Below are 15042 nucleotides of genomic sequence, written 5' to 3'. Positions count from 1 at the left end.
TGGGAGAAAATGGGTGACACAGTAAGAACCAACAACTCCTGAAGCCACAGCACTCTCGTCATCTGTTACGGACTTGATACCCGTTGTAAAAGCACTGCGCCCTTGCTGCAGATACAGCCTGTGTTAGATAACTTAAAGATGGGAAAGCAGCAGGCATACCATGATCCATTGTGCGTGAGTCATTCAGCACTCGCAGGGTTAAGGCAGCTGCAGAGTCTTGGTGCAGAGTCTAAAGTGTTTGGCTGATCGCTACAGTACGCCAGAAGTACGCCAGGGAGACAGACAAGGAAAAAACAATCTCTCTCTAATGCTTTCTTTTTTTTTGTTTTTTTCTTCCAAAAATCCATTTTATTGCATTTATAACATTTGGCACAGTACAAATTCATGGTGCTTTTACAAGATAAACCTGTAAATATCAACACTGACCTTTTTCTGTTTTTTAAAGAAAGTCTTTTCGGTATAAATGTGTTTTTTTCCGTTTTTTTTCTTGTCACTGCATTCTGTGTAGTATGGTTTAAAAATCACAAAGAATGCCCCTTTTTAAAACAAGACTACCCTCATTTGTCAAAGTCAAGACATCATCTTAAACAACTCATCTTTTTAAATAGAAGTTACAAGTTAGAAAATAGTTTCAATTTATTTCTTTTTAATATAATATGCTTCTCTATCACCAGCCCATGGTAGTTTCAATTTTTCCATATATATATTTATTTATAAGCATGTACAACAAGAAATCAAGTCTTTTTACGTTTTGCACTCTGTACAAAAAAAAGAATGTTCCTGTCCTTTTTTAAGTTGTGCATTCTATTGCATGGTATGTATGAAGGGTAGGGACTGTGTCATGGGCCTTAGGGGTTGGGCAGGGGGTGGGAGCATCTAGAGATGCTATATCTGAGTCTCCTGTACCTTCTCCTTGGTGTGTGTTTTAATGACAAAGGGCTCAGGCATGGTTGTCATGGTGCTGGGCAAGGTTCGAGGGAGGGAGTTTCCAATGTTGTTCTCTGTCCATTTGGCCCCGTGTCCCGTCGGTTTGTAGGTGTTGTATTTGGGCTTTAGGGTGCTGTAGTCCACCTTCTGGGGACTGTAATCCGCTTTGTGAGGACTGTAATCCATTTTAGGTTTCTGGTTGACGTAGTCTGCGTTGTGGGGGCTGTAGTCCGACTTGAAGGGGCTGTAGTCCGGTTTGTGAGAGCTGAAATCAGTCTTGAATACGCTGTAATCTGGCCCAGCCTTGTGGGGGGGGTATTCAGAGGCTGGTTTGTAAGTGCTGTTGTCAAGTTTTGGTTTGTGGGAGTCTGGTTTGGGTTTGGGCTGGGTGCTGTACTCATACCTGAATGGGCTGTAGTCTGGTCTGGGTCTCGGGTGAGTGCTGTAGTCTGGTTTAAATGGACTGCTGTCAGGTTTTGGTTTTGGGTGGATGCTGTAGTCCGATTTCAATGGACTGTAGTCGTGTTTGGGTTTTGGTTGGGTGCTGTATTCCGGTTTGCATGGGGTGTAGTCTGGTCTGGGTCTTGGGTGAGTGCTGTAGTCCGGTTTGAATGGGCTGTAGTCCGGTTTAGTTTTCGGGTGGGTTCCATATTCGGTTTTCGAGTGGCTGTAATCTGTTTTAAACTTTTGAGTACTGTAGTCTGGTCTGAATGGACTATAGTCAGGCTTTGTTCTATGAACGCTAAAATCAGGGGTGGATTTGTGAGTGTTGTAGTCCGAAATGTTGGTAGTGTAGTCAACAGTGGGCTTATAAGTTGTGTATTCAGCCCTGGGCTTGTGGATTGCGTAATCGGGCTTGGGTTTGTGGGTAATGTAGTCCGCTTTCGGCTTGTGGAAGCCGTAGTCTGTCTTGTGGCTGACGTAGTCCAGTTTGTGGATGCTGTTGTGGTCGTGGATCTCGGGCAGTGTGAGCACTCCCTCGTTGGCTGCCGAGGCAGGGGGGGGCAGGTCTTCCTCGTCCACGGCGATGATCTCCACCGTGCGGGCGGCTGCCACTGTGCTCCTCTGCTGGTGCCTCTTCCTCAGCTTGTAGAAGGCGATGAGCATGACGGCGGCCAAGAGGGTGACCGCCACGAAGCATCCGATGATGATCTTGGTGGTCTTCATCACCTCGTCCAGGCTGGTGCCGGGTGGGCGCCCCGTGGTGGCCTTGGACACCGGCACCACCGACGGCTTCCCCCGGCCCGGGGATTCGGTGCTCTGTAGGAGCACGGTCGGGGTGGAGATGAAGACGGGCTGGAAGATGGAGGGCAAAGCCGTCGTGGTGGTTGTCCCTGGCCCTCCTCCTCCAGCCACTCCAGCCGCCGCCGCAGCGTTGGGTGTGGTCTTGGTTTTGGGCATCTCGGTGGTGGGGCCCAACACCTCCACCGTCACTGTGGTGAAGTAGCTCAGGTTGGAGGTGTTCAGCTCGGCCGCGCTCACGTTGAGGTAGGCTGAGGCGTTCGAGTTCCCGGCCGCATTCGACACCATGCAGGTGTAGGTCCCTGTGTCCCCTGCCAGGACGTTGGAGAAGTTCAGCGTGCCGTCGTTGAGTACTGATATCCTGGGGTGTCCCGAGGCGTGCGTGAGCACGGTCCCGTTGGGCAGCAGCCAGCGCACCGAAGACATCGGCGCCGTGCGACAGCGCAGCTCTGCCACTCGCTCCGCCGAAATGTTCAGGTCCCTCGGCGCGTCGCCGATGAACGGGGCCGAGCACTGGAACCCGCCTCCCTCGCCCCTGCCCACCTCCACCAGCTGGCGACCCCGCATCTGGGCGGGAGCGTGGCAACGCCCACAGCAGGTGGAGTTGGTGGGGATGTACTCCCTCAGCCAGCGAGCCAGCCACAGGGCGTCGCACCCGCAATTCCAGGGGTTGTGGTGGAGGTGAAGCTCCACGAGGTACCTCAGGGGCGAGAACAAGTCATGGGGTAAGGCGCTCAGGTTGTTGTGGGCCAGGTTGAGCTCCACCAAGGAAGTCAGGTCGTCAAAGGCGTTGCGTTCTATCGTGCCGATCTGCGAGTTCATCACCCACAGCTTCTTCAGCGAGCCCAGGCCTCGGAAGGAACCAGGCTTGATTTCCGGAAAGACGTTCTCCGAAATCTCCAGCTCTTCCAGGCCTTTCAGGGGGCTGAGGTTTGGCATCTCCCCACGGATGTTGCACATGCCCAGGTTGAGGTACTTGAGGTTCTGCAGACCCTCGAACGCTCCCTCTGAGATGAAGTCCAACTTTCTCAGCTCTCCCAGGTCCAGCCGCATCAGCGAGGGCACCCGGTTGAAGGCGTTGGACGAAATGCTCTCGATGGGGTTGTTCCTCAGCCACAGCTCCCTCAGCTTAGACAGGTACTCAAAGGCCCCGCTGGGGACAACCGTCAACCGGTTGTCGAATAGCTCCAGAGTGTTGAGGCTGGTGAGGCCGTTGAAGGCCCCGACCTCGATCTTTCTGATGGCATTGCGCCCCAGCTGCAGCACCTCCAGGTGGTGGAGGTTGCGGAAGGAGTCGGCCTGCACCGCGTCAATGGCGTTTTCCATCAGGTTGAGGTGGCGCGTGTTAGGGGGGATGCCCAGAGGCACGCGGGTGAGCCCCCGCCGGGTGCACACCACCTTGCCCAGCTGGCTACTGCAGGAGCACTGCGACGGGCAGCTCTGGGGCCCCGGGGCCGCGGGCGCCGCTCCCGCCAGGGCCAGAGGGGCGCTGCTCCACGCCCGAGCCATCAGGAACACGACACAGAGCAGGGCGGTTTTCCTGGCTCGACGCACAGCTACCCGCCCAAGGAGACTCATGATGTGGCACGTTCATAATTCAGCATCGTCTGGGGGGAGGTGGGGAGGGTGGCGGGGGGGGGGGGGTTTGGTAGGCTGGTCTGCGGTGGTTTCAGGGCCGGGGAGGTGAAGAGGGAGTGGAAAGTATAAAGGGAGGAGGAGGAGGTTTGGGGTTCTGGGTGTCGGAGGGAGAACGGGGATTGGCCCTATCCCGGATTAAGTGAGACGCTAGCTTTGTTTCCATTGACAACACTCATACAGGGTATTGTGACTGGCCGTTCTGAAATTGTTTGAGGAGGACAGAAAAGCAGAAATAAACAGCAAAGACCCTTATTACAAGATGGATATAAAGGAGGGGGGGGGGGTGATGCAAATAATGTTGGAAACGCTAGACACCTACCTCAAGTAATTTTACAGGTCCGTGTACTGTATCAAATGGTTTTTACTCCCTTTTTTTTTGCAATCACAGACAGAGATGCAGTTATAAAACCAGGTATATATATATAAAGATATCCCTCGAGCGGAAAATCAAGGCTTTGTAATGTTCTGCTATTTCAGAAGATGAAAGTCGAGATTAACCATTGTTTTTTTTTATAAATCCACAACAGGAGAATCCAAAGAGAAAGATCAAAGATCCCCTTCCTTCCCAGCTTTCGTTAGTTTTTTCAGACAAGAGTAAAGAATCCAGTCAGGCACCTGAACGCACCGCTCTCACTCGCTCGCCCTCGGCTTGTCTTCTCCTGCTTGTCCTTGGAATCCGACAGTCAAGCCCTCCGCTAGACACCTTCTGCGAGTCTCCATAGCACAAACGAGCGCGCACACACACGCATACACCCTCTCTCTCTCTCTCGCTCTCTCTCTCTGCACACTAGAATCCCAAGGCAGAGCGAGGAAAAAAAAAAAAAAAGAAGTAGGAGGAGAAGGGAGGGGGGGATGTGAAGAATAAAAATTCCACAGTCCTTTCAAATGTTCTTCCTCTTTTGTTAGAGGTTGGGGAGGGGTGAATAAGAAGGGGAAAAAAAACAGCCCCTCTTTTCTTTCCTCCACTCACTTTTCGGTCGTTAGTCCGTCGGTCCGACCGGCGAGCCCCCTCGTCTCTGAGTGATGTCGTGTCCACTTGGTTTTTCCGGAGCTCTCAGTGGGAATGAAAAGCTACGCAACACACACTACCGTCATTAGCTTCTTTCTCCTCTTAACTAGCCCTGCGCTCCAGCTCAGCATCCAGTGCACACACACATCATCGTCACACACACACACACACACTCACAGCAGCTGCAGTCTGCCTCCCGCGCACTTCCCAATAATCCGTCAATTTATTCTTCAGAGAAGGGGTGGGATGCTGTGGAAGGGGTTGAGCGATGTGGGGAAGGAACAGAAGAAGCTCTAGTTTAGCTCTTCCTCCTCCTCTCGTTTGGCTGCTTGTGCCTCGTGCTGAGCTGGGGGAAAGAGAGGCGAGGAGCGATGTGCTGGCGATCCGACGGACAGGCGTGACGTTGCCAGCAGCGTCAGTGGGGAAAGGTTGCAGCAGCGATGGAGGGAGAGAGCAAGCGGCGGGTTTCTGCAGCTCTCTGTCTCACCCCTCGCTTCCTCTCTGCTGCTGCGTCCTGAGGTAGAGAGAGAGCTCTCACTCCTTTCTGTTAGTTCGTCTTTAGCCCTTCAAACCCTTTAGTTCCCACACTGTCCTCCTGTTGGGTCTGTCCTGTGAGTACCTCGCTCTCTCGGGCTCCTCGGTACGGGGGAGAAGCGTTGGAAAGGGGGAGAAACCAACCGTTTCAGCCTTCACGGCAACCTGATTTTTTTAACCCCTGCAGCTCCGCTGTTAATCCCGGTGATCTGGTTATTATTCTGATGCGTTCGCTGGGGTCGCTGTGGTGGCAGGCAGCCGGCACACTCGCTGCAGTGGTACTCTCTCGCTCCCGCGCTCTCTCTCTTCTGCTCTCTCTCTTTCGCTCACACTTGTTCTCTCTCTCTCGCTCTCTCTTCCTCTTTTGTCCTTCAGTGGTGAACGTGAATGTACTGCTGACGCATCCTGCTCCGAGCAGTGCATTGGTTTGATGCAGTGTTTTTGTGCATTAACTCATCCACCCCCTCGCTCTCTCTCTCGCTCTCTCTCTCTCTTCCCCACTGTCTCTTTCTCTCTCACTCCCATTCTCTCTCTCTCCCTCTCTCTCTTCTTCTCTCTTACTTGTGCCTTCTCCTCTCCCTGATACGTCTCTCTCTCTTCTCCTTACTGTTGATCATACAAGCCTGCTCTCTCCTCTCTTTCTAGAAACTCTCTCTTGATATTCTGGTGACTTTTTATAATCTTCCTTACTTCCCTCCAACACATACCATATACGTCCTTAATATTTTCAAGAACTACAGTAGCCCATGTAGGCTAGGAATTATTATTGCATGTTTAGATGATTTATTAGAGGTTTAGATTGTCCACTAGGGATCGTCAGGAGGAGCAGGAACAAAGAATACCTGAATGTGTTACAAATGGCGTTAAAAATAACTTGAAACTTGATCATGTCTCCTGCCTGGGGGAGTGTGCATGTCTGTGTCTTGGAGTACCGATATTTTTAAAAATACATTTGACAGGATTCAGTGAGATGTGCTAGCGTTTCTGAGGGTGATTTTGTTGATTTACAACATTCACCTCCCATCCCCCCCCCTCATCCTCTCCTTCAGCCTCTACCAACTGAACCTCTCTTCACTCTCCATTTTTCATTAAAATCTCTCCATCTGTCTCTCTCTCTCCCCCCCATCTGTCTCTCCCTCTCTCTCTCCCTCTCTCTCTCCCTCTCTCCTCTACCTCTCTCCTCTACCTCTCTCATTGGAGAGGGGTAGTCAGTCACCATGTCTTCACTGAGAATCTAATATAAGTGCATCTGGAATATGATTGATATGAATATCCTTTGAGACAGCTATTATTCTTGTTGAGGCTAAGTGTACCCTGTTGTACGGTGTTTCGGAATGGTGGTTGTTGATGAAATTTGTCTGGTAATGTGAGTTTAAGCGTTTTAAAATACCCAATGTCTTCCTGTTGCATCACGCCGCTGTATGAGTCCCCCCAGCTCTGTGACCATGGTGACCGGACCCTAAACCAGCGGGCTTCAACCCTGGTCCTCACCCAGCACGTTCTAGAAGTTTCCCTGCTCCAACACACCTGATTCAAATGAAAGGGTTATCATCAAGCTCAGCAGAAGCTATGATAAAGATGCATTTCCTCTTAACCTGGAGAAAGCCTCTCTCCCAGGTCCAAACACAGGAAGATCCCCCTCTCTCCCAGGTCCAAACGCAGGAAGATCCCCCTCTCTCCCAGGTCCAAACACAGGAAGATCCCCCTCTCTCCCAGGTCCAAACACAGGAAGATCCCCCTCTCTCCCAGGTCCAAACACAGGAAGATCCCCCTCTCTCCCAGGTCCAAACGCAGGAAGATCCCCCTCTCTCCCAGGTCCAAACGCAGGAAGATCCCCCTCTCTCCCAGGTCCAAACACAGGAAGATCCCCCTCTCTCCCAGGTCCAAACACAGGAAGATCCCCCTCTCTCCCAGGTCCAAACACAGGAAGATCCCCCTCTCTCCCAGGTCCAAACACAGGAAGATCCCCCTCTCTCCCAGGTCCAAACACAGGAAGATCCCCCTCTCTCCCAGGTCCAAACACAGGAAGATCCCCCTCTCTCCCAGGTCCAAACACAGGAAGATCCCCCTCTCTCCCAGGTCCAAACACAGGAAGATCCCCCTCTCTCCCAGGTCCAAACACAGGAAGATCCCCCTCTCTCCCAGGTCCAAACACAGGAAGATCCCCCTCTCTTCGTCGCTCCAGAAGACACAGTGGTTTAGCACACGCCTCCAGCAGGGAAAACAGAGAGGGTACCAGCACCCCCCAAATGACATGCACCCCACAGGTCATCCATTAAACTGCAAAGCAGGGTAGGTAATTGATGGGCCCGATGTCCAGCCCATGATTGGTGTGTGTGTGTGTGTGTGTGAGTGAGTGAACTAGCAGTAAAAGGTCACGATGCCTGTAGCAGGATACACTGTTCCCACCAGCGTAGGAGAGATCAGCTATAACTGCACACTTCCCTTAATGCTTTCTGTCTCTCTCACACACACACTCACACACACACACTTTCACACACACTCTCTCACACACACACACACACACTCTCACACACACACACACTCTCACACACTCACACTTTCACACACACTCTCACACACACACACACGTTTTACCTTGACGCTCTGCCTGTGTTGAATACAAATGGACTTCAGGCGAGCAGTATGCCGAGAAACACCCACAGGACCGTCAGCATGTCCCTCAGTACGGACAGGGAAAAACATATTCATGTTTTTTTTCCCCGTGGGATTCCCCATTTAAGGAATGAGATGTACAGTCTGAACACACACAGCCCTATGGTCTCTCTCTCTTTCTCTTTCTCTTTCTCTTTCTCTTTCTCTTTCTCTTTCTCTTTCTCTTTCTCTTTCTCTTTCTCTCCGTCTCCGTCTCTCTCTCTTTCTCTCCCTCTCTCTCTCCTCTCTCTCTCTCTCTCTCTCTCCCTTTGTCAGTCTGATGCTCGTGACACGCTCACAACGGCTCTTATCGTTTCCAACTCCCAAGATCCCCTCATGTTCCTGCAGCTGTAGTAATGGAGAGTGTTTGTGTGTAGGGTGGGGGGAGTATGTGTGTGTGGGTTGCCATTTCACACACCGCTGACCCAGAATGTGTCTGGTCTGTGTTTAACTGCTGAGCCAACCAGCCAGCAGACTCACCTGACCAGAATGACTCCTGCTCTCTCGCCAGCGCCTGGGCCAGCGGGCCAGCGGGCCAGCGGGCCAGCGGGCCGTGTCTTCGGGAGCTCCCAGGTGCACGGTCATGTCACCATGCTCCTCTGACCCAAAATGGCCGCCCTCGTAGAGGTAGCGGCACGGTGGTGACCCTGGGGCTCCGGGTGCCGCGGTGGTGTGGGTCAGATCCTGGCGAGGTTCTGTGAAGGTCCGCTGACCCCTGAGGGGCAGGTCGCCGGCCATTGAGGCGTATCTCGTTCCTCGCGTTAGCCCAGCGAACCGGAGATAACCTTGCCTAGCTAGTAGCCTGTGATGGCACTCGCCAAACTCCCCCAGCCCCTCCTGTCATGGTGTCACTGCAGCCCTGGTCGTCATGGTGTCACTGCAGCCCTGGTCGTCATGGTGTCACTGCAGCCCTGGTCGTCATGGTGTCACTGCAGCCCTGGTCGTCATGGTGTCACTGCAGCCCTGGTGGTGCTCGGGCGTTCCCCAAGCCCAGCTTCGGTGTCTCTGCTGCCACACTGACCCAGTTTGGGGGGCGTGTCAGGGGCCCCCTCCTGACCCGGGCTTCTGAGGGGTCACAGAGAGGTCGAGGAGCGGCTCTCCTGCGGTCCTAAACCAAGGCTGTCACGGTAACCAGGAGTGACGGGGACGAGGGCTCGTGATGATGCGTCCGGCCCTCAGGAGCTGGGGGGAGACCTGATGGGTTGTCATCGACAGCATCGCCCAACACCTCCGCGTGTAGCCCCTCCCTGCCCCTGGCACACACACACCCCACCATCGCCTTCTGCCCAGGCCATACGCCATATATTTGTTTGATCTTATTTTTGTTTTATTTTTTCGTATGTACCAGGCAACCCGAGCACAGCTGGCTTAGTCAGTCAGCCGGTGTTCAAGGGTAGTGTGTGTGTGTGACAGAGAGCAAACAGCACAGAACCAGGCCCTAGGGCCATAGCAGGCAAATCTGGGATATGGCCAGTCGCATGTAGGTCAGCTGTGAGTGTGTGTGTGTCAGTGGTATAGAGAGGACCGTTGGAGGAATAGCCTGCAGTAGAGTATAGCACTAATGCTAATCTGATTACAGCAATGCACAGTGAAGTGATAGATCTAATGAATTTAATGTCATTGCACTGCTCCTGCCAGACTAGGATTTGTGACTGTCTGATATCTAGAGTGGAATGTGGACTGTACTGTTCGTCCTGAGAGTGTGTGGGTGTGTGTCCTTGTGAGGGTTTGCTCGGTCAGGGAACAGGAGAGAGAGGAGGAGTGTGCATGTTGGAATGTTTGGGTTTCTAAGAGGTGTGGGTGTGTGTGTGTGTGTGTCCTCTACTCCACCTCTGTCTGAAGGGACATCCCAGTGGCTGTTCTGTCATCAATGCTCACCCCTCGTCATGGTAACCGGACTGTATCCTGACCAGCGCCCCTCGTCTCCCTGGAGACCCTCCATCCTCTCTGGGTCTCTGCCTCATTGCTTCCTTCTTTCATTAAGCCTCACACTCCTCTCCCCCAAGCCGGGCTTTACCTGTGAGGCTCCTCTCCCCCCCATGGTGTGTGGAACGCTTGTGTTCCTGGTATCCTAGGAAGATGGATTGTCTGTACTTTAAGAGCAGGTGTATGATTGACAGCTTGAGGACATGTAGGCTGCAGATAAAGAGTGTGTAGGGGCCCTCCTCCTCCCTCCCTCCATTCCATCTCTCTCCCTCCCTCCTCCCTCCCTCCCTTCCATCTCCCTCCTCTCTCCCTCCCTCCTCCCTCCCTCCCTTCCATCTCCCTCCTCTCTCCCTCCCTACCTCCTCTCTCCCTCCCAACCTCCTCTCTCCCTCCCTACCTCCTCTCTCCCTCCCTACCTCCTCTCTCCCTCCCAACCTCCTCTCTCCCTCCCTACCTCCTCTCTCCCTCCCTACCTCCTCTCTCCCTCCCAACCTCCTCTCTCCCTCCCTACCTCCTCTCTCCCTCCCAACCTCCTCTCTCCCTCCCTACCTCCTCTCTCCCTCCCAACCTCCTCTCTCCCTCCCTACCTCCTCTCTCCCTCCCAACCTCCTCCCCCCTTTTCCCCCATTGAAGGATCCACTACAGTACTACATGTTAAGACAGAGTTTTCAGTCCTGACTCGATCACATTGAACTCAGAGGTGAAAAGACTGACAGAACTATTTCTCTACAGGTGAGGGGTCATAAACGTCCGTCCGTAGACAGGAAATACTCTCTCACACACACACACACACTCTCTAAATCCCATCTGACCTTGGTGAAAGGCTATAAGGCAGACCATCACTTTCTTTCACATTTTCATTTCAATTTCCAGGAATTAATTCTATCAGAGATTACACTCACATGCACCTCCCGCACACGCACACACACACACACACACACACACATGCAGTGTGGTCCTGGTGGGGACTTGAGCCATGTGTTGGGGTTATTTCTTTTAGCATTTATCCTTTTCATCTCACACCACATGCGCACACACACACACACACACTCCACACACACATGCAGGCATCCGAGTGGTGTGTGTGTGTGTGTGTCAGGTGCTCTTCTACCTTATCTTCTCAGTCTTTCACGCTGTCGACGTCGCTTCACCTCAATCACATGCCCAGAGATTATATGAATGGATTAAATACTTCCGAGTGGCTGGATTGAATGGGACTGAGATTTACGAAGATAAACTTCTAGAGACAGAGGGCCCTCAGTCAAACTGTTCCAAGGTCATTCGGTCAAAAGTTCATCTTAGTTTGGGCCTCGTTCACCCACCTTTTCAGCACAGCGCAGCGCAGCACTCCAACTCTACCCTGTCCTTCTGTCCTGTTAGATTTCTAGCTTCATGTTCTTTAACCTTCCCCAACCTTGGTTACCGTGTTTCTGTGCCTTTTTCACTCTAATCTTGCTGCTCCACCCCTCTCCTCCTCCTGCCTCTTCGCCTCTCTCTCTCCTCCTCCTCTTCGCCTCTCTCTCCTCCTCATCCCCCCCTCTCCTCCTCCTCCCCCCTCTCCTCCTCCTCCTCCACCCCTCCCCTTCCTCTCCTGACAGTTAGTGGTCCGGTATTTGAGGGCCAGTCTCTGGTTAATTGTATTTGCACACCGCATGTGTGCGTTTGGTGCAAAGGGGTTTCATATTTAAGTAAGGACACAGCTCTCTCCCCCTCATTCTCTCTCCTATCTCCCTCACCCCCCCCCTCCTCTCTCCCTTTGTCTCTCCCTCTCTCCCTCCTTATGTGTTTTAGCCCTCATAACAGGCGCTGTGTACAGACTAATGACCTTCATTGTGTCTGGGCCGTGTTTGAAGGGCGGCCAGAGGCAGGATTAGCTTAGCTGCATGTTAGCTGGATGCAGAAGAAAGACGGTCTTAATCAACTACCCAGTCATCTTCTCTTAAAACTCTTCTAAACACATAATTGAAAAATCTTAGAGAAGAGAAGAAAAAGAAAACAGTGTTTGGAAGTTGGCCTCCAGTTAGTTAATTTGACTGTAGTCTTAAATGGATTGGTGATGTTGACAGTTCTGGTCTTAATAAGAGTTGGATCATAATGACTTGTTAGATGAAGGGCAGGTTCAGTCATTTCTAGGGTGTCTGGTGCTTTACATGTGTGAGAAGTCAGGGGGGCCAATCAGGGCTCTGGCATCTGAAAGTGGGCGGGTCCATCTCAACATGCCTTTAAACCCCTGCGTATGCAAATCACTTCCACTGTTCCCAGCCACGTCATTGGTCAGCTGGCAGAATTAAGATTCCGGAAGCGTTTGGTGTGCACATTCATTTATGCCCCAGCAGTGTCGCCTTGCCAACCGCCGGCTGAAGGAGAGAGAGAGGGAGGGAAGACAGAGAGGGAGAGGGGGAGGGAAAACGCAAAAAGAGAAATAGAACTTATTCAGAGTTGAGACAGGTCAAAGCCAGACCTTAAATCTCAGAGACTTTTATCTGTTGGGAGCGGAAGAGAGTCTTCCCCCCCACACCCCTTTTATGCTTTTAACAGTAATTGTCATGCTTGTCTAGCTTTGGTGGTGATTTGCCCCTAGCCCAGGGAAGAATGTAAATACATGTTGTGTATCATCTTCATCTTTCTCTTCTTCCCTGGGCTGGCCTGCCTTCGCTTGAAATCCTGAACCCTGGACATCAGCCTTTCGCTAGACAGTCCCTGTCTCCCCCATGAAGGTCTAAACCCCTGGAAATCCATCCAGCCTCGCGTCCAGAGATTAGCCTGTCCAGACCTGCAACACACGGGGGGGCTGATCGGAAAGGGGGGAGGGGAAACCAGCTTTTCATCTCTCCTCAAATCCATCCATGTTGTAGCCGGCAGATGAAGAAGCAGAGGTCGGACTGAGGTCAGGCAGGTGTGTGTGTGTGTGTGTGTGTGTGTGGGGGGGGGTTAGTCTATTTACCAAAGATTATTCAAAACCCTCACAAAATTCCAAATCCATCCGCCGCAAAACTCTGCCTTCGAACGTCAGCTCACGAGGGGAGGGGTTGGAGACAGAGTCTAGTCTAACACCCCCCCCCCCACCCCTGTGGATTTCATTACAGATAAGCCTTTCTCTAAATTAACCCAGATTTGTGACTTGCTAATGCGTTCTAGTTGCTCTGTAGCCGGGCAGCAGCACCCCACCGGCATGTGATGGAGACTGAGAGGGAGTGTGTGTGTGTGTGTGTGTGGTGTGTTAGGAGTATGTGAACTGAACCTCCTCCAAATAACACTGCAGTGTAGAGATGGGGATGGGTGGAGCATCTACACCTACTCTTATCACCCAAATAAAAGTACCCCCCGGACAATTGCCAAATCAGCAAGCAAACTGTGTCCTTATGCTATCATAATATGTTCCTACCAGTGTAAGTGTGCATCTTTTACTGTCACTTGCAATCAGGAATAGAAATGGACAGCAAATATACCATTGCTAGGAAAAAACTTGTAACTACGCTTGTAGTTTGGAAATACATAATCATTGTTAGAACATTTCAAAAAAGAGGCTGTCTGGTTACAAATATATGGTAGTACTTTTCCTCAAAAACTTAGTCAACATGTCTGCAACATAACATGAAAACCACTGGAAATACATAGTTATTACAAAGTTTAAAAAAAGAGGCTGTCTAGTTACAAACATACTGTACTAGTATGTTGACATGACCAGGGTTCTAAATTAACACCCGCCAGCCAAATGCGGGTTAAAATTCATTTTGGCGGGTGTTAATAAAAACTCACTAGCCAGTTTGGCCGGTGATACATGAGGCATTAGATGAATGATACATAAGGCTCTGTTCTCGGCATGGTTCTCGGTCATTTATCCCCCGGCAGTACTTCCTAAGTTTCCCATGAACACTGTGCCGTAATGCTACATTATAACGTTTTATACGCCCATTGGCTGCGCGCAGTTGAAGTAAAACCGGCGCGAGAAACCGTGGAAACGAACGGAGCGTCCACCAGAAAACACAAGGAAGTCAAACGAAGCATAGCGGATCATAGGAGGTAATAAGAGCTAGCTCGAGTAGTAAAGTAAAGTAAAAAGTCAACTTAATGCGGCGGTGGTTAGGACAAACTTCTGGGGGCGAGAAGAGGAACGAGGCAGGGGATGAGGATATTGATAGCACTAGAGAAACGAAGAAAAGAAAATGTAATGCCAAATGGCTGACGGGCCGGGAATGGCTTGTGTTTGACAATGAAAATGTTGTCATGTTTTGTAAGGATTGCCGCATATAGTCTACGCATAAGAAAAATTATGTTGCTTACTGACACAGTCTAGTGTCATGTAAATACACTGTTCTTAATAAAGAGTATATTAGGTCAGTTTAATTAATAATTAATTAATTAATACTTTAGAAAGTTACCAGCCAAATTGGCTGGTGAACAAAAAAGTTAATTTAGAACCCTGGACATGACAACCACCACAAAATAAAGCATTGCTAGGAAAATACTTCAATGCCTGTAGCTTGGAAATACATAGTTACAAAGCTGTAAAATAACAAACATGCCATGACTACTGGTATACCTCAACAAACTTATAGTAGACACGACTGCCGCGCAGCACAATTGCAGGTGCTGTGATATACCCGTAACCACGGAGTTGACACTGACACGACAGCAGAAGACTAAAGGTAAATGTCTTTTTTACTTTACTTGAGTTCGCAAATATAAAAAAGTAAATACCCTGGGATTTTTATTTGACGATGAGAGGCTCGTTGTCTATAGGTTGTGACTGTCATGCTGGTGTGCTGAATGGGAACCGTTATGTGAGTGTACAGTAGCTAGAGCTAACATCAGAGCCATAATGAGGCTCTGGCTAACATTTACTAGCTTGCACTGACAACCTTCAGTTGGTAGCTAATGTAAGCTACTTGCCAGTAGCTAGCTAGCTAAGGTAGCCAACGTTTTCACATCAAAGAGTTCAAATGTATCTTCCCTTCCGAAAAAATTCCTTGGAATTTTCTAAAATTATGATTTTCCCCCCAAAAATAAAGGTACCATCCAAAATAAGAACGTACCGGGTGGATTTTTCGGGTAAAAAAAATAAACGTACCGGTACGTTTATTTGGGAGATAAGAGTACTTGCATGTTTT

At 50.7% G+C, this 15042-nt stretch overlaps 1 protein-coding gene across 1 annotated transcript; it reads right to left on the bottom strand.

The window, feature by feature from the left end:
- Positions 1-334: 334 nt before the first annotated feature.
- On the bottom strand, positions 335-3786 carry lrrc4.1 (leucine rich repeat containing 4.1). The gene has a single exon (XM_062482672.1). The coding sequence runs from the start codon at positions 3745-3747 to the stop codon at positions 886-888; it is 2862 nt and encodes a 953-aa protein (XP_062338656.1). The 5' UTR covers positions 3748-3786; the 3' UTR covers positions 335-885.
- Between the last annotated feature and the right edge of the window lie 11256 nt (positions 3787-15042).

This window comes from Osmerus eperlanus, chromosome 17 (genome assembly GCF_963692335.1).
Source record: "Osmerus eperlanus chromosome 17, fOsmEpe2.1, whole genome shotgun sequence".
NCBI classification, from domain to species: Eukaryota; Metazoa; Chordata; class Actinopteri; order Osmeriformes; family Osmeridae; genus Osmerus; species Osmerus eperlanus.
The sequence above is the reverse complement of the archived record's forward strand: the minus strand, read 5'-3'. Positions and strand labels throughout refer to the sequence as shown.

What these genes read in the sequence shown, in the direction of transcription:
- lrrc4.1 (XM_062482672.1), bottom strand. Translation starts at nt 3,747, where the DNA reads ATGAGTCTCCTTGGGCGGGTAGCTGTGCGTCGAGCCAGGAAAACCGCC.